General features: G+C 40.9%; 1 protein-coding gene across 2 annotated transcripts in view; it reads left to right on the forward strand.

Moving 5' to 3' along the window:
- cltca (clathrin, heavy chain a (Hc)) overlaps nt 1–19,337 on the forward strand; it is a 28,768-nt gene that overhangs the window by 565 nt on the left and 8,866 nt on the right. The window contains exons 2-15 of one of the 2 annotated variants that reach the window (XM_047607410.1): nt 9,068–9,275; nt 9,719–9,721; nt 12,352–12,620; nt 12,759–12,920; nt 13,028–13,141; nt 13,422–13,595; nt 15,802–15,999; nt 16,165–16,365; nt 16,749–16,901; nt 17,082–17,204; nt 17,794–17,931; nt 18,025–18,189; nt 18,271–18,451; nt 19,011–19,174. In XM_047607410.1, the coding sequence (XP_047463366.1) occupies nt 9,068–9,275; nt 9,719–9,721; nt 12,352–12,620; nt 12,759–12,920; nt 13,028–13,141; nt 13,422–13,595; nt 15,802–15,999; nt 16,165–16,365; nt 16,749–16,901; nt 17,082–17,204; nt 17,794–17,931; nt 18,025–18,189; nt 18,271–18,451; nt 19,011–19,174 (2,253 nt within the window). The remainder of the gene's footprint in view (nt 1–9,067; nt 9,276–9,718; nt 9,722–12,351; nt 12,621–12,758; nt 12,921–13,027; nt 13,142–13,421; nt 13,596–15,801; nt 16,000–16,164; nt 16,366–16,748; nt 16,902–17,081; nt 17,205–17,793; nt 17,932–18,024; nt 18,190–18,270; nt 18,452–19,010; nt 19,175–19,337) is intronic. The other variant, XM_047607412.1, reaches the window with a different exon arrangement.

Below are 19,337 nucleotides of genomic sequence, written 5' to 3' on the forward strand. Positions count from 1 at the left end.
AGTGTACACAACAAACGGGCGTACAAACGGTGCCGGTTGGTTGTAATCACATGTGACGTGGATTTTTCTGAAGTTTCATCGACCATGACCAAATTCGTAGCAAAGTGTTTTCTCGAAGTGAATACTGCTGTAGTTAGTGCCGATTGTCACTGTCAAGACTGTGTCGTTATCAGATGTATTCATTTACTAGTTATTCTAAACAAGTCTAAGGTCAGCGTTGATCCGACTTCAGTACATTATCTGTCACCACGTAGGACCTGGCAGCCGAATAAAAAGTAAATATATCGTAACTTTCACTGTTAACTTGTGTGTGCGGCTTCAATATGTGCGTCGTCTGTTTCTTTGAAAGCGATTATCCGACCTCAGGAGGATATCACGTTGGCTGGTTGTAGAAATGGTCATGTGGTGTGTCAGATAGCTATCCAACTACCCATGTTGAATGACTTTGCCGAAGTCGGCTGGGGTTCAAGTGTTCACTGCACAGGACCCTTTTTTTCGTTTTGTTTCGGTTTCTTTTACCTGTAAAAATAAAATAAACAAAAAAACTTTCGACTAGATGTGGTAGCACGGTATCGACTGTCACATATTTTTGTACAGCCACTCGGTTTTTCCTCAACACGTACTACCTGGATTGTCCTTTCTGCCTGGTTTAAATGGCCACACCTTTACTATAGCCTCAATAAAACAGGTCAGGTTGAGGAAGCAGGAAGCTAATGGATTCAGTCTGGAGTGCTGATTTTCAAGGTGTAATGAATAAAACAGTGGCATTCAGTGTTTCGTTCACATGAAGAATTTGATCTGCCCATCTCTTGACTTTTAATTTTTTACACAAATGTTTGTCCTTTCTGAACACAAAAACAACTTTTTGCCTCATAAGACTTCACTTCAGTCTAAAGGTCTAACATGTACCTGTTCCTTCTTTTCTAAGTAGCTCTGTCTCTGCTTAACTAATGTTTCCTGAAATTTGGTGGGCAATACAGGTACCACTAAATTTCACTAACAGTCTGATCAGGAATAATAGGGCTGTACTAAAGTAATGGGCTGCAATAAGATCTATGTAACATGGCTGTGTTAGCCAAAGCAAGCTAATATTAGTCCCATTAACTACTGTCAAGTATTGTGCAACAGATGCAGCTGTTGTAATAATATATATTTAAAGATCTGTGCACTTTGAGTATAGTTTTTCAGTATCAAGTTGAAACATCTGACTCTCAACTGGATTTCTATATACAAAACAGATGCCTGTGTTTTAGCTGCTTAAATAAGTTGATGTCCCTGCTGCTCTCATTTCAAATTCTCTGTGTGGGTTTTGGTTGTCTATAATTTGATCATCCCACACAAACACAAAATAGCTCCATACCCAGATCAGTGAGTGTGTTTTTTATCACTAGTCACAGCAGACCTGTTGCTGCAGCTCCTCTTGCCACCACCTTTCTGCATGTTGTTGTTATTGTTCAGTACCACCAGTACCTTTGTTACCTCAGGAAATTGAACACTGTCAAGTTTAGGATTTTGGAAACAAAATGATACCAAAGTATCTGCCCTGGTCCTGAGTGGACACTGATCCATAAAGAGAGGTCAGGGTCAGAACCATTGGAGTTAATTGTAACTTTTATGATGCTCAGTTCAGCAGATTGTGGGTTCAAGCCTGTGGCTCTTGAGTTTATCATTTCCTCTTGCTATTCAGAAACTGTGATAATAGCGAGGTGTAGTGGCTTTTGTTCATAACAAGTGCATCCTGCAGGTTTTTGTCAGACTTTTGTGTGCTGTGCTCTGTTAAAATCAAACAAATGTGTGACTTCATCTTAAAACCTTTTAAAACCATCTTAAAACCTGTGGTATTAATATCCTTGTCTATGTGACAGCATTTGATGAGTTAATATGTAGGCCACAAGAGATTGTATGGAGGCCGGCCTCACAAAGCTCAAAGGCCCTTTGTGCCTACAGTTACAATGAAATTATTATTGAATGATTTTTGACGCTCTTGTTAAGTCATTTTGACTGGGTTGGAGTGAAGAGAGAGAGCAAGTCAGAGGTGGTGACTTGCAATTTGATTGTATTAATTCAACTAATATTTTATCTTCAGCTAAAGGAGAACTCGTGTAAAAGTGATACTATAATTTTGGTGCAATCACACTAATATAATTTTGCAGTGAAATGGAAACTTTTAATCTGAGTGAGATTGATTTAATTCACTGAACAAATATGAAATGCACAAAATGAAGCTACACACTACATGTTCTACTTTTCTACATTTCATCAAACTACTTGCAGCTTTTTGTTTGTAGCATTGTTCTTGTGCAATTTTGAATAATGATTCAATAACATTTTAATAACATTACATGAAGCTACATTGTGGACCTCAGGAAGACTAGCACTATACTATACTAGCTCTTACATAATGATATAATTTGAAAAGCTGTGACTTGACCTGATTTGTGTCACTAAAACGTCGTAATGTCATTTTGTGTGACAAATCAACTACCAAGGGGTCTCCAGCAACTAATCACTAATGCATGACTTGCATATGCTGTTCCATGCATGTTTCACGGCATACATCACTTGGGGAGCTTGTGCATGTTATTAGAACTGAAAAATATGACCTGAAATGTATAATAGGAATAGTTATTTTTGTGTTGGCTCAGGTACAATGTGCTGCTAGTGCAGAATGTAGGAAAGATGTTCTGTCAGCTTATTGGTACAGTAGAGTCATATGATCATCCAGAAACAACTCTGCCACAGTTCAGAACTCAGTAAATGTTAGTTAGTTGCTTAATCTATCAATATATTCACAGATAAGCAATCAACAGCTGTTAATAATCATGTTGTTGTTTTAGTAATTGTTTTATGCAAAAATGTCATTAAAGTATTTTATGTTTTTAGCTTCTACATTATGAGGATTTGATCCCTTTTCTGTCACATTATACTAAAGTCTTATTTGAACTAAACATCTTAACACAAACTTAAGTGGAGTTATTTCACTATTTGTTATCATGGCAATAAAACATAGAATTGTAATGAGATCAATTAGTTGTTAAACACATTCATGTGTGCATGCTATGTATCAACAAATGTCGTGTACTTTATGTATGTAAAAGTTAAGATAATGAATGAATACAGCCATGCAGATGACTCATGCACTAATATTGGCCTTTCCTACTGGATATTGACTTGAGTGTGCTGCCTTGGTCTTTTTATCTTGTTTCCCTCACTCTCTACTTCAAACTCTTCAAACTATGTGTCCTCTGTCATCCGGTCAACTTGCATAGCTTGCAGTTTTATATGTCAACCATTTATATTATATGCTGTTGACTCCCGTTAAAGACATTTAATGGCTCAAGTGCCAATTAAAGTGCCTGTATCTGACAGCGTTGCATCGTTCCCTCACGTTACACAGGCCACTTTTGGACTCCACACTTGAGCACTCGTGTTGTAGGAATTTTATTTCTACGGCTATCTGCTACTTATGACAGAGCTTTGGTATAAGTCCACAGTGTTGTCACAGAATATTACACAGGATCATAGCAGGAAACCGAGAATACGTGATGTTGAATGAATGAATGAATGAACAGGCCCAGGAGCTCAGATGTTTTGAAACAGAATGAGATTAAGATGGGTTCTCAATACCTGCTCTTTACCCGGCAGCTGGCTCTGTGCAATCTTTAAGAATGACTCTTGGATCCAGTTAATGTGATGGTAGTATGGCGTCCACTCTCTGTTGACAAAGTCTTCTCCTGCAACTAGTCATTAGTAAGCAGGGTTTGACAAGCCATGCTTGTGTTGATTATTTTCATGGGGAAACCCGTGATAATGTGTTGGCTCAACACAGTATTTCCTATACAAGTCCATGGTGACGCATTACTCCTATTTACCTTTTTTGTGGATACATGTATGTTTCCCAAGTGTACATAGTAATTCATGTTTGCAAAACTTGGCAACAGATTGAAGTTATTATGAAACATGGAACACATTGTTGCTAAGAGTATAATATCTGTTTTGGACTTGACTATGATTTTCCAACTTTATCTAGGGGTGCAAAGTATCTTCAGTTCCTGGCAGTTAACAATATAAATAATGTGTCATGACCAAAAGAAATAAAATAAGACTGCACAAAGTTAGGGGGAAAAACTGTTCTGAATGTGAATTACTGTTTACAATTGGGCTTCAACATTGTTCTGTTGTCTTGGGAAGGCTGTGAACTAAATACACAATTTAGCTTTGGCCATTAATTCAAATAAATATTGTGGTTAGCTTTAAATTAGATGTTGGTGCTCTGGGAAAGGATTTACGTCTCTGAAAACTCTGGAAAATCACTTCAAATACTTGGACTACATGAAAGTACTTTAGATGCATTTCAGTAGTCTTTCATAGGAAATTTAGTATTTTTGTAGCAGTAATACATTCCTTCTGTTTGTCCTCTGGGAACAGCGTTTATTGCACCACAGCCTTTATATATATATATATCCCCTACGGTTTGCATATTGCACTTTGAACGATGTTAGTAAATGACCAGCTGGGACCTCGTGACAGGCTGGTGAGGATGCAGATCTGCTGAACAGTCCACATTCTGCAGCACTGTCCAAATGTACGATAAAACAGAGAAAAGGGAAACTGCTGTCTCACAGCCACCTCAGCAAGAAGTGCTCTGGAGTGGAGATGGATGAGTTCCAGAAATGCACACATTCCTTCCATCGGCCCCCCTCCCTTCAACTCTCTTTATCTCGCACCAAAGGCAGACTTTTTGCTCCTCACCCCTGGGCTGGTCACATGTCCCCCGCCAGTGGACTCACGGCAGAGGAGGCAGCACAGCACTGAGCAGACCTGTTGTTTCAGTACTGGTAGACAATGGCTTCCCGGTTTCCTGTTGTGGAGCATTGCAATGAAGTGCTGCAAGCCTCAGCACATTACATAGCACATCCTTCCATGCCCTGCCTTGAACTTTACATGTGCAGGACATACATGGGGATTTTTTTCTGCTGAGCAAGTCGCTGCTTTCCTTTAAAGGAAGAGCATATTGGTTAAATCCACAGAAGGGACTCCCTTAAGGTCATTTGGAATAGTCCAAATTTGCTGACTGATTCCTTATCTCTGCGAGATGATGTAGCAACCATCAGCTCAATGGCCTGACAGTAAACGTGAATTTACTGTTTGACATGACTTCCTTGCACAGTGCTTTCTGAGCTGAATGACTGCCTGCTATGGATCCGATTACATCCTCTTGAGGATTGCACGATGTATTATTTATTTGTACTGAGAGTTACGTCAGACAATGTCATTGAGTTTTGGAACCAATATCCAATAGATGGCTGAGTATATTGCACAAATTACAGGAAAGCTGTTATGGGCTTCTCATGCTAAGGAAATGACCAGGTTGGTCAATGGCATTTGTAATCTGTTACATGTTTTCACATTGAAATTGAAGCACTCTGTCTACAATTTCAACCAACAGCAGAGGCTCCTGGTAATAAATAAAATAAATAAAAGCTCTAATTTGGTAGCGTTTGTTTGGATTTCTACTTCTGGCCAAAGTATTATAGTTAAAACATAAATCAGGAAACCTAGTACTCTAGTACTTTTAGTGAATATACAGGATGTTCATTGCTTGATTTTCCAATTAGTAATCAGTCCCTGATGAGAGGATATGGTTTTCTAGGGCTGTGTAGGGTATTGATTCCCATCATATTCTACTGTGAACCTCTTAAGTTTTAAGAGTTTTGAATCCAGACTGAGTCCTGTATGCTATCTCATTCCAGGGACCGCAGCTAGATAATCTTGCTTAGTTGAGTAATTGATCCATAACTGCAGATAATCCTCAATAACACATACAGGAAGTTGATAAAGATGACCCTCATTTTCTGATGGTTGTCTTTAAACTTGAAGTTAAAGTTCACATTGCTTGGCAATTTTGCTCACCGTCTCTTGGCTTGCAGTAATGCAGCAATTTACCCAACAGTAATATCATGTGAAGAATGGAGTGAGGAATGGGGTAGTGAGGTGGGGTTAATGGTTTAATAATGGATTAATCCATTATTTGCCCAGTGCTCTCTTCCTTTGTAGCGGCTAAATGAACCAGTCTGTTTGGTGCTATGATTGTGTTGTTGTTCCTTTTAGCAACATGCCTCGTCACCAGATAAGTCTGGCCCTCAGGCTTCTCTTGGATAACTGTCCAGTCTCTCTAGTGCTTTCCTTTTGCAACCCTGCTGTTAATTAACTGTTAACTGGATTACAAAGTGTAATCAAAGCAGCTAGCAGCTAAGCTAAATGCAGCAGCAGGAAGCCCAGGGCAAGTTAGACTGAATGGCTAAATGATTTTCCACGTATATTGTAGCTCCACTGGTTTGACCTGCTTTCCCCCAAATTCCTGTTCATTGATGTCACAGCAACATTAGGCCACAGAAGTGCTTTACCATAAGGCTTCAATGGCAAGACAGTCTGCCAGACCAGACTGTAGTGTGGTCAGTCTTCTGCCACCTATATGTGTTTGTTTTTCTTTATTCCATGGCCCAGGGTTAACATATTCATTGTGATTAGGCCATGTTCTCTTTCCTGTTTTACGAATGCTTTTCATTGTGAATGAAAGGGCTTCCTGCTGCTCCCAGAATAGATGACAGATGGCACTGTCAGAGAGAGAGAGAGGAAGAGAGAGAGAGAATGCACGTAAATCTGTCTAGGAGTATTGTGTAATCGTAGGGGACAACCTCCCTCTTGTGATTATGCAGACATACCTTGGTCTGGTTCACCCAGATTAGAGAGATGATTTAAGGCCAAACGGTTTATTCACACAGACTCTGAGGTCCCAGCCGCTGCGTGGGATATACTTTGACAAATGAATTGTGTGTTTAGATCTACGTTTAGTCAGTTTCAGGGGCAGCGGTGGCTTTTATACTGTCTGTTAATGCAAACTGTTACTAGTAATTACCGGGAGCAGATGTAACCAGGGTCTCTCTCTCCAGGCTGTTTGCCTTGTACCAGACAAGGCTTCTATAAATGTGGTCTTAGTAAACAAGGGTTCTCTGCCGTACAATGGCAATGATAAGAGGCATTGAAACTGCAGTGAGGTTACTGTATGATGTCACCCCCCCCCCAGCAAAGAAAAAAACACCACAGCTTTACAGCAGTTTTCGCTTCTTTCGCCATGACCACACAGTTGTTCTGCCAGATCCTTTATTTCAATGTCATTGAGAGGGAACCGGGTTACACGCTGTTAAAAGAATGTGGGTGGGGCAGGGCTGGGAGAAGGGTGTGTCCTGTCATTGATAAAAGGTGTTCCCATTTCTTTGGGCAGTTCTCGGAACTGGTGGTTTGTGTTCGCTGATTAGGACTGAACCTTGGCAAATTGTTGACAGTGCAGCCACATGCTCTCATTATTAAGCCCCGAAATGAACACTCTCTAGCAAACATGGATATGTTATGGCTGTTGCTGCCAAGTCTTGTCTTTTTTTTTTTCTTTTTTTTTTTTTGGCAGAAATCCAGTTTGTATTCACAAAACTACTTTTGGCATGTCTCTGCTCAAGTATAACAGTAGTATTTGTCCTTCAAGCACAGATCACTAAGATGCAAGTATAACATTTAGTTATATAGTTAAGTACTCAAGCTAACTTGTCATTCAGTTATGTAATTTGATCATGGCAAGTTATTTATGGCTATGAATGAGTGTGCTTCCTACTTAGAGAGAATATATCCCAGGTTTGTGCCTCTGCAGACTATGTTGTGCAGTTTTGTTTTAGTTGGAATATTTGCTTTAAAAATACATATATAAAGAAAGTACAGTTAAAGTAATTTGTGCTCTGATGACTACTTTGTGTCTAGAAATATGTATTGTCATATTTTGCTCCACACAGTTGTAGGAAATTATCCAATAGTTGTATATTAGTAATTGCAAAATAAAGGAAGTTGCAACAGCAAAACGTGGGCTATGGTAAGTGTTTTTGATAGTTTCATTTCCTCAAAGTTCACTTCACAAACAGCGTTTCCGTTTGCAGCTCATGCACAGCACGACACTAGGATATGACTAGATGAAGAACGGTTGTATTTTGTCATTTTGAGCGTTATAATTTGTTTTGCAGTGATTCTATATTAGAACTGCAACCACAATTCATGGTTTGCACTGTACCAGAGTCTTGACACTGCTGCTGAGAGTGGTTTTGGCACCGCTATCCATTGTGGCTGTCCTCAGTAGGTACTGCTGTGTCAGGGTTTGTGTGAGGCAAGCAGCATGCCCTGTTTCCAGCCCTGGCAGTAAGCTGGTCTGCAGAAATTGTTGGTTTAATGTGTTGCAAATCGGTTCACTCACAGCCTCGGGCTTTTGTTTCTGCACAGGTTGAGCCTCTTAATGTCCTGTATCATATTTTTGTTCTGTTAGGACACTAGCAAGTCAGGGAGGCTGATGTAACACAGGTGAACTATGCTATGCTCTTGTTGGTGAATTGCAGTAGCCCAGCCTTAGGATTCATGTTTACCTTAACAATACACAGGATAACACGCTACAACAAGTGCGTCTTCATGCTGCAATACTGCCACACATCTCCTTAACAACCCCCATCTAACCAAATACAATTTCTAAATAACTTAAAGCAGAGTTTGACCTTGAAACGTAGCTGGTTGTCAGACTGCCGGGTTGTGTAACATGGTGTGGTGTAGTTTCCTCTTTGGCCCATGCTTTGAGGACTTGGCACTGGATTAGCTCTCCACCCAGCTCCCTAACTGTCGTCATCACTCCACAGCTACTTTGGTAGTGCAAAATAGTTTAAAGTCACATCTTTCTTGTTGAGCATTGTTGTGGTTTGTTCAGGTTCAGACAATTTGATCATAGTTTTACTATTCCATTTAATTTTCACCATGCACAGTCTTAACACATTGATGAGAGAACATGGAATTTTACCTGTTCATTTTGCCATATAATTCCCCTGGCACCTCTTAGGAAAAGCTACAACAGATTGTAGCAAAGTTAAATAGAATAACAACGCATTCTGCCTCTAAAATTGCTACTTTGTGATGAAATTGTGTCGTCAAAGACTTTCTAACAAATCTTCTGACATGTCCCCTTCTTTTATTCCATTTGTCTTAGCTCCAAAACTTGGGCATCAATCCGTCCAACATAGGCTTCAGCACCCTCACCATGGAGTCGGATAAGTTCATCTGTATCCGAGAGAAGGTGGGCGAGCAGACTCAGGTGGTGATCATCGACATGGCCGACCCCAACACACCGATCCGCAGGCCCATCTCTGCTGACAGCGCCATCATGAATCCAGCCAGCAAGGTCATTGCACTTAAAGGTATGGCAATGCATTGGTATTAAATATTCCACATTTTTCTAATTGAGCGTAGTGAGAAATGATTAGAAAGACAGAGAGCTGTACTGTCGCATTTTTACTTCATTGTTGTATTTTACCTAACCACCTGTAAAGGGGCTTGCAGCATTCAGTTCTGACATGTATGTTCTTTAAAGCAACATTATCCATTTAAGAATTTGAGAGTTGTAAATGATTTTCATCTATTTATGTCCATACTCTTCAGCTACTTTAGTTTTCCACTGTAAAGTAGTTTTATTGACCAACATGTATGTTTTTTTTTTCCAGACATTTGTCCTGTAAATACTCAGAATAGCATATTTTTATTCTTTTTGTCCAGCATCCATGATTGCTTTGACTTTTTTGTTGTTTTTGTTTTTGTCTTTTCTATGTTCTTTTTTCTTTACTGCTTTCTTATGTGTTTGCAGATGGTGAGTTGAAATTTAACTACTTCATTGTGGAAGTAAAATCCTGTTTTCAAGACAGTATTTAAGAGCAAATGACACACTATTACTATTATAGCTGACATTATCTTCTACTATTTTGGTGGGTTTGGTCCAATGCTCTTAAAGCCTGTAAGCTAAATTGTAGATTTTAATATATTCCACATTTTAACTGGATACATTTTTGGAACTTTTTCCACATGTAGGCCACTGAAAATATTCCTTATAAACAGGATTTAGCTTTCACAGCCTTACAGCTTGCTGGCATTCCATCATTTTTATGTTCAAGTGATTTAGAATTTGTTCATGTGATAATATTATGGGTAAAATGATTTCATTTTAATTCACATTTCTCAGTTTTCATTTGAAATCCATGTCGTCTTCCATCTGTGTGAAGTTGCATTTACCCAGACCTGATTTTCACTTCTTTCCTAGCTGTGGTTAATATTTGATATTTTATTTTACAAATTTGACGTTTTCGGGAAAGAAAGGTTACCATTTAGTCCAACTAGAGGAAAGCATAGAACGAAAGCATTGGCTTGTAGTCTAATGGCAACATTGATTTGATTTCATGTTCCGTTGAGACCTTTTTCTATCGTGAGTAGTCCCAGATGAGGAAGGAACTGGGTCAAAAACAGGCTTTGGATAGTAAGCTGTAGGACTTTCTTGTCCGGATGTTCAAAGTAGAGTTTCGATTTAATAGATATTACTAGTTTTGAAGTACCAGCATCTGTATGTGTTTAGCTCTGTACCTTATTTGGGCAAAAAGCTTTGAGTAATATTTTTTGGCTTGACTACCTTCCTGTGGTTAACATTTTATGCTATTATATGAGTGGATGCCTGAGTCCCTTGGTCATTCAGACATCCTTCCTTCAGTGTATCTACCCCAGTTCATTTACATGTGAAACTGTGTAAACTAGTAATCAGATGTAAAAGAAAATGTTTTTATTTCATGTGATTCTATCTAATGGAGCTCAGTAAATGTTAATGTTTTCCAACAAGGAAGTTATAGTGGACACTGTAGAATGTTGTTGTTGGGTTTATGCCAGCTTTGTAATAGTAAAACAGTTTGACAGGTGTCATAGTGTGCATATACTGCTCTGGCTCTCTAAATAGACTTAGTACATATTCTTATTACAGTTGTTTAAACTTCTTTGTTTTGCTGATGGTCCACCTAACTTATCAGATTGTAGTGCCTTTTTTGTTCACCTGTAATGATGCAGCACAGGGTCAGTGTAGACCCTCCTTTCTGTTTCCACCCTCACTGTCTTCCTTGTTCAGTCTGCCGTCATTATACTTCTCAGTCGACCTTGTCACGTGACACAGTATGAGCCTTAACCTTTTCACGTAACCATGTCTGAAGAACGGAAACACTGCGTTCACACACACACACACAAACACCTCCAAACCCTAATCATGGTTGAATTAAAAATCCCTTTGCTTGCTCTTTGAAATTTGGCTGTGGCTGAAAGTGGTCCGTTGGCCACACTGCTTATTATACTTTGATCCCATGGCTTAGTGATGGCAATCTTATCTTGATGGTTGTTGTGCTAACGCATTGGTCTTTGCTTTTTCTCACATTGTCGATGAGTATTAAATAATGAGCAAATAAGGGAGTCACACTGCTTCTAAATAAAGCTTTAGCTCACTAAATTAACTCTCACTAATAAGACAGAAAACGCAGGTGAGTGAACTTTTTTTAAACATTTAGTGTCTGGTCTGTTACTCAGAGATCACAAAGCATATTTAACTTCAATTGTAGGTTAATCAGCCATAATCATCATTGGACACCTCTTCCATCCCTGTCTAAAATCTCTGATTGCTCAAAATGTACCCCTCAGCTTTAAACGCACCTCTTTTTTTAACTGTCCTGTTATATGTCCACTGTTATACAGTATATTTGTCTCAGATGCAGATGTGTTTGCCTTTTTTGTGAGTTGTTTCTTGCTTCTACCTTCCGCTTTTTTTTTCTTCTCTCTGAGGGGTGTTCATTTGGTGGGGGTGGCCATGTGGTCGGACATGATACACAACACACACTTGCATTTATGAAGCCCATCATGTGGTCAGTTTAGTCATGGTTCTGTGGGACTTTCCTGTGTTCAGCCATTCACACTCAGGGAGCACTAGCAGCACCTGTAACACACTTTGCGACTTAGTTTGCTCACTGCTTTATTAATTAAGTTGCACATTGAAAATAACTTTTCTGTCATTTTTAAAGTCCTTAATCCGTACATAAGCTGAACTACTGTGTTTTTTGGACTGCTGCGTAATGTATCAGTAGTGTTAAGAATGGGAACGTATTTGACACAATCAAACCTTATGTAGGCTCTCACAAAACTGAAGTTAAATCCACTGGTAAATTCTTTCTCTGCAACCATCACTCCACGACATATGACACAGTTTCCGACTACAGCATGTTTGGCATCCCCTGTCTATCAGTCGAGGCATCGTTGCCAGATGACTACAATATTTCAAACTTGAATCTCCCGTCTCAATTCAAATTTTGCTGTGTTTCTTTTCCTTTGAACATACGTTTTGTGTCTGTGTGCAGACACACTCGTCAGAAACTATAACTTTCTTCCGGGGCCTGGTTCCTGCCCTCTTTCTCCCCTCTCTAGCCGCCAAAACCCTTCAGATCTTTAACATTGAGATGAAGAGCAAGATGAAGGCGCACACCATGACCGACGATGTCACCTTCTGGAAGTGGATCTCCCTCAACACAGTCGCGCTCGTGACTGACAACGCTGTCTACCACTGGAGCATGGAGGGTGACTCGCAGCCTGTGAAAGTCTTTGACCGCCACTCCAGCCTGGCAGGCTGCCAGATCATCAACTACCGCACCGACGCCAAGCAAAAGTGGCTTCTGCTCATCGGTATCTCAGCTCAGGTAATTTATTGTCCATGTCTTTTGGAAAAAACCCCAAAATACTGAGATCATTGTTGTACAGTTTAAAATCAGTTTTCATGTGTTCAGCATTAGTTTTAAATGTCTGTCTGTATTGTTTACCTTTTTTTGTTTTTCCAGCAAAATCGAGTGGTGGGAGCAATGCAGCTGTACTCGGTCGACAGAAAGGTTTCTCAGCCCATCGAAGGCCATGCTGCCAGCTTCGCCCAGTTTAAGATGGAAGGAAACTCAGAGGAGTCGACCCTGTTCTGCTTTGCTGTCAGAGGCCAAGCTGGTGGAAAGGTGACTGTTAATAATATAAGAGAAAACCGATCTAATGTTAGAGGCACTACTCTTTGATAGTCTCTACTGGATGTGCTTCTCCTGAATGTTTCCCCTCTTTGACTTAGTTGCACATCATCGAAGTGGGAACCCCACCAACCGGTAACCAGCCCTTCCCAAAGAAAGCAGTGGATGTCTTCTTCCCTCCAGAAGCCCAGAACGACTTCCCTGTGGCAATGCAGGTATGTCTTTATAAAACAAACACATGGCTTTGACATTGCTCTTGTAATTGAAGTTTGCACACAGTTTTAGGTCTTTGCAAACATCCAATATCCACCAAATACAAAGAAGTCGAGGGTTGACCCCTCGGTAAGTTAATTGCTTCCCAGATACACTCTGAAAACCCCCATAAGGATCCCTGAGATTGTTCAGAGAATTATTAACATCAAGCTTTGTGTTTCAATGCAAATCAGACTGCATAGATTTATGTACGGCCACTGATTACATTCTTCATTTCAACAGATAAGCTCGAAGCAGGATGTGGTTTTCCTTATCACCAAATATGGCTACATCCACTTGTATGACTTGGAGACAGGCACATGCATCTACATGAACCGCATCAGTGGAGAGACCATCTTTGTCACCGCTCCACATGAGGCCACCTCAGGCATCATCGGGGTCAACAGGAAGGGACAGGTAAGAATGTCAACCAGCGCTCGTCCTATCAGCTCAGGGAAATTACCTTGAGTTTTAGCAAGCCGCTCTGTCTTGTTAATGTCAAAGTAGAATTATAATAAGTAGGATGATCTTTGTAAGCTCTGTCATGCACCCGCAGTTCATTATTTGGCCCTTGTTTCATAGGCAGCCACATGTCCAGCATGTGACACAAGTCAGCGAATGTTAACAAGTGCAACAGCAACCATCATTTGTTGTATAGGCTGAAGACAGCAGCAGGTCCTTGTTTGTGTGTCAACATCAGCCCAGGTTCAGACTTTACCCGGAGACATTATAAATAATCCAGGATATAGTGTTTCACACAGAGCGGTGTCTTACTGCTTTTGTAAAGCTGAACCAGGGAGGAGAACTGGATACAGCCAGCTGATGAATAATGTTCCAGCCAGACCACACAGCACATGAATAATTGAATAGGGAAGAGGAAAGCTGATCTGAGGCGGTGACAGATCTCCCTGTATGCTGGTGCAGTGAAGTGCCCGTGTCTACGTCTGCGTACACACTTCACACGCACACACATACGTCCACGTACGCAGCGATCTGAGAGATAATAGGCCACGGTCCCTCAGTGATACCAGTAAAGTTGGGTTGGTTACTGACAAAATTGGTAATATGATACTGACATTAATACAAGACCATATAGATTTCATAAACACGTGCAAAAAGCAAGCCAGATGACTGGAATTTCATAGTAATTAATGATTTTCTTTTTGTCTTGACTGGACGAACAGAACAAGCTTTAACTGAATATTTATGTTGAGTATAAAAAATTCATAAGTAAGTAAACAAAACTAAAACATCCTTCCTATAAAGCTGTTATCTCACTTATATTGTTTAACTGAAAGGACCCCACCTCTTGAACTTTAAAAGTTGTTGTTTTTAGCATTCATATCTGCTGAGATCTTAGTATTATTATTACATAATGCTCTAACATATTCCTGTAGTTTACATCAATGTTCTTGTTGGTCGTCTAAGTGGTAACAATGACTGGATGTTAGTTCAGCCTGCCATGTATCTCAGACGTGGTAGTACACATCACCAGATCTGGCCTGTCAGTGATGCGCAGCACTGATTACTACACAAAAAGCAGACAGGGACAGAAGAAATAAAATAATGAAAGTAAGTGACGTCAGGAAGAAATGGACCCACCTCCTTTTACCACATGATGTGAGTGGGAGCCAGAGCCTGGTGCCCTCAATCCTCTTAGTGCAGGTCCACTCTTCCAGACAGTCTCTCCACCTTGTTTTATATGTACAGAATATTATAGCCAAGTTTTACTTTTCTTTTATGCCTGGACAAGTGAATCTTGACAATACAGCTCATGTGCTACATACTGAGTAGAGCCCAGCCCCTCCACTAAGAAAACTATTTTTACACCCTCTTTTCGATCAACTTGTTTTTGTTTCAACTGCTCCCAATTAGTCCTCACACATTAGAGTGAGTAAGTGACCCTGCTTCAGTGGCAGGAAGAATGAGCTCTACTCACCCGTATGAAAAGCTGGGGCACTGACCTGCTGGGCTTGTTTGCAGAGGGGCCAACACTGGCCGTCTTTCTCCTTCAGCCCCCCCTCCCCTTTCCTCCACCCTGCTCTTTTCAATCGGCTCGGTCTCCTTTTTCTCTCTGTTGCCAGACCCCTCACAAAAGCCCCGCGTTACACTGACCCAGTATTAAAACATTTGCATTCAGCGTCCACGTCCCAGGGCCAGACAGTGTTTAATGGAGTCTAATGCAATTGCCCACAATTGCATTCAGTTGAACCTCTTCAGTCTGATTTCTGGCACAGGATGTAAACAAGAGCACATTGACTCATCCCAGTCTGGTGCTTGTGTAGCTTACATTTTTTTCCAAATCTAAAAGCTCATCCATTACCTTAGAAGGAATAGGTCACAAAAATATTGCCTACCACACAAGTTAAGGGTTGGTATTTCTGATGGAAGCCAATGAAACAACAGAGAGCACACACCTCTGTGTCTTACTGTGGAATGACAGACCGGCTGTCTGAGCCAAGAAGAAGTGCATAGTTGTAGTTCTTTCCAATACATAGATAAATAGATAGATAAATACAAAGAATTAAGTTGGGTAATTCTAAAAAAACAATAAGCATATGTTACTAAATCTGGGTTCTAGGGAACTATACTTCAACATTCTCTGTATTTCTTTGTGACACAGGTGCTGTCTGTCTGCGTGGAAGAGGAAAACATCATTCCCTACATCACCAATGTGCTGCAGAATCCGGATCTGGCCCTCCGCTTGGCTGTCCGCAACAACCTCGCTGGGGCTGAAGAACTGTTTGCACGCAAGTTCAACAACCTGTTTGCTGCTGGCAACTACTCCGAGGCAGCCAAGGTTGCTGCGAATGCACCAAAGGTACTCATTCTTTTAGCATGAGGTCAGCCCTCACCTCTCTGACCTAGAAAACGAGTCTAATGTAAGCGCCGGATGTCTGCTTTTCTTGTGGTTATTGTCTTCATTGTACTTTTATTTGTCATTCGTCTCTGTCTGCTCTTACCTATTCGACCTCTGTCCTCCCAGGGCATCCTGCGCACCCCAGACACAATCCGCCGCTTTCAGGGTGTTCCCACTCAGCCAGGTCAGACCTCCCCCCTGCTGCAGTATTTTGGCATCCTGTTGGACCAGGGCCAGCTCAACAAATTTGAGTCCCTGGAGCTTTGCAGGCCCGTCCTCCAGCAGGGACGAAAGCAGCTCCTGGAGAAGTGGCTGAAGGAAGACAAGGTACTGTAGATGTCCGTTTCAGCCAGCACTCACACAGAAGCCTCTTCCTGAGCTTCCATTTTGTTTACATAACTAGTCTATTATCTGGGATCACATGAGATCACTGGATAGGAAAGGAATTTGTGGAGTTTCCTCAGAAACTGGGTGGACCTAAAATGCCTCAGTAGTAAAATATATTTGACTCTAGTTTTAAAATAAACATGTTTCTGTGAAATGCAATTGTTGTCATACATACTCTTATCATCATTTAGCATAACATATTTAGTCACTTAATATATCTTAATTTAAGTATATTTAGTGTAAAATCCACAATATGGGGGAAAAAGACTTAAAATATAAAAAAAGACACTGATTTCTAAACTCCCGATGTTTATCTGTTTCAGCTGGAGTGTTCAGAGGAACTGGGTGACCTGGTGAAGGCAGTGGACCCCACCTTGGCTCTCAGTGTCTACCTGAGGGCCAACGTCCCCAACAAGGTCATTCAGTGTTTTGCGGAGACTGGTCAGTTCCCCAAGATTGTCCTGTATGCCAAGAAGGTAAGTCTGAGATGGAATTTAGTTCTTAGTTTCAGTAAACTATATAGTCCAATTATTCTTAATGAAGATGTTTGTCTCTATTAGTATAAATTAACAGAAGGCCATGTCTTGGTGTTGAAAGAATTTAAATAATGTCCCTAAAACTTGTTTAATTAATTCATATATGTATTTTTGTTTCAGGTGGGCTACACTCCAGACTGGATCTTTCTTCTCAGGAATGTGATGCGGATCAACCCAGAACAAGGCTTGCAGTTTGCTCAGATGCTGGTGCAGGATGAAGAGCCACTGGCTGACATCACACAGGTCAGAGGAAAATGAAAGACATTTCTAGTAAATCATCAGGAGATGAAATTTTGTTTAAAAAAATAAAAAAGTTCCAAATTATTAACAAATAATGCATTTGGCTGACTCACCGCACATGCTAACATCTGTGAGCCTCAGCTGTACTGGAGTATAAAGGAAATGCACCTCTTCCTTTACTTCCTGCCACTGCAGACTCTCTGCACTGTGTCAACTGCTGACACAGCTTACTGTGTTGCCTAAAGTGCTGTACTTGCAGATAATAACGCATTTACGAATGCAACCCAATGAATCAGAGGTGTCCTCAGATTGTGGTGAACTGAGAAATGTGTTTCATTCAGACAACCTTTACTTTACATTCAAATTGTGGCGTAGCATTTCTCAAATTTAATCTAATCAGTAGTGCAGGATGTAGGGGAACCATGGCAATTGGGCTCATGTTCATGGAGCAGAGTTGTTACATGTTTAATACAAAAAAAGGCAAAATCTTTGGCAAATGTTCTTAATAAATGTTAATAAAATAAGAGCCAAACTAGCATGGCCCCCCTCCTCTCTCTGTAGTTCTCACCTTTGTGTGTCTGTCTCTGTCCAGATTGTGGACGTGTTCATGGAGTACAACCTGATCCAGCAGTGCACTTCTTTCCTCCTGGATGCTCTGAAGAACAATAGACCCTCAGAAGGACCACTCCAGACTCGTCTGTTGGAGATGAACCTCATGCATGCTCCACAGGTAGACTTAGTGACTTTACAAAGTGGAATTCAGTCAATTAAGCAACACAGTTTTTTTTTCTAACCTTTTTAATGCTTATTGCCGTGGATGTAGGTTGCTGACGCTATCCTGGGCAACCAAATGTTCACCAACTATGATCGCGCCCACATCGCCCAGCTGTGCGAGAAGGCTGGACTCCTGCAAAGGGCGCTGGAGCATTACACCGACCTGTACGACATCAAGCGTGCTGTGGTGCACACACATCTGCTCAACCCAGAGGTAGGCTTCACTTACATCATAGGTTATTATGGAAGACTGGACCACCTTTGAGTTAAACTAACGCTTCTTCTCTCTCTGCAGTGGCTGGTGAACTTCTTTGGCTCCCTGTCAGTGGAGGACTCTCTGGAGTGCCTCAGGGCCATGCTCTCCGCCAACATCCGCCAGAACCTGCAGATCTGTGTCCAGGTGGCTTCCAAGTACCATGAGCAGCTCACCACACAGGCCCTCACTGAACTCTTTGAGTCCTTCAAGAGTTTTGAAGGTGAGATCCCAAAATTCATACCACAGTGATGAGTAGTTATTAATAATACGACATTACAAATGTTACGGTTGTAGGTGTTTGCACACACTGATGTAAATCTTACTCATATCCCCAGTTCACTCCGAGCCAGGAAGTATTGAAAATAGTCACATTCATCATTTGATTTGCATGAGAGAGCAGTTCACCTAATATACTTCTCTACTTGGAGAGCTCAGATGCTACATCAAAGTAGCACTCTGTTGTGCTGCCTCCTGCCTGTTTACTTCCATAGATATCCTCCAACTATCACTTAGACAAGCAGGCCAGAGCAGAGGCAGGACAATCAATAGGCTGCGGAGAATGACCTGGAGGTGAACTAATGCAGCTCCTCTACTATTACTGACATAGTGGAGCACAAAGGTTAAGAAAGCTAATTGTTGAGGAGAACAGCTTCAGTCAAGGAACAAGATGCTGATGTCAGTTTTATCTTTTCAGAGTTTATTCCTGGATCCATAATGCTGTCGCTGGGGTGCTTGTCAAACATATCGCTCTAAGCTTTATGCATCTGTCTGTCACTCAGGTTTGTTCTACTTCCTGGGCTCCATTGTAAACTTCAGTCAGGATCCTGAAGTTCACTTCAAATACATCCAGGCTGCCTGCAAGACAGGCCAGATAAAAGAGGTGGAGAGGATCTGCAGAGAGAGCAACTGCTACGACCCCGAGCGCGTCAAGAACTTCCTCAAGGTAAAGCCATGGGGACAGATAAAATGATCAAACGCTGACACTTACCAGCTCTTTTCTACTTTTACGTTTATCTCTCTCCTTTTCCCTTGCTCACTACATTTTTCTGTTCCCAAGTCATTTGTGACATCTTGTTGAAACTATTTATTTATTTTGCTGTGTTTGT

Source organism: Mugil cephalus, chromosome 15 (assembly GCF_022458985.1).
Source record: "Mugil cephalus isolate CIBA_MC_2020 chromosome 15, CIBA_Mcephalus_1.1, whole genome shotgun sequence".
Classification (NCBI taxonomy): Eukaryota; Metazoa; Chordata; class Actinopteri; order Mugiliformes; family Mugilidae; genus Mugil; species Mugil cephalus.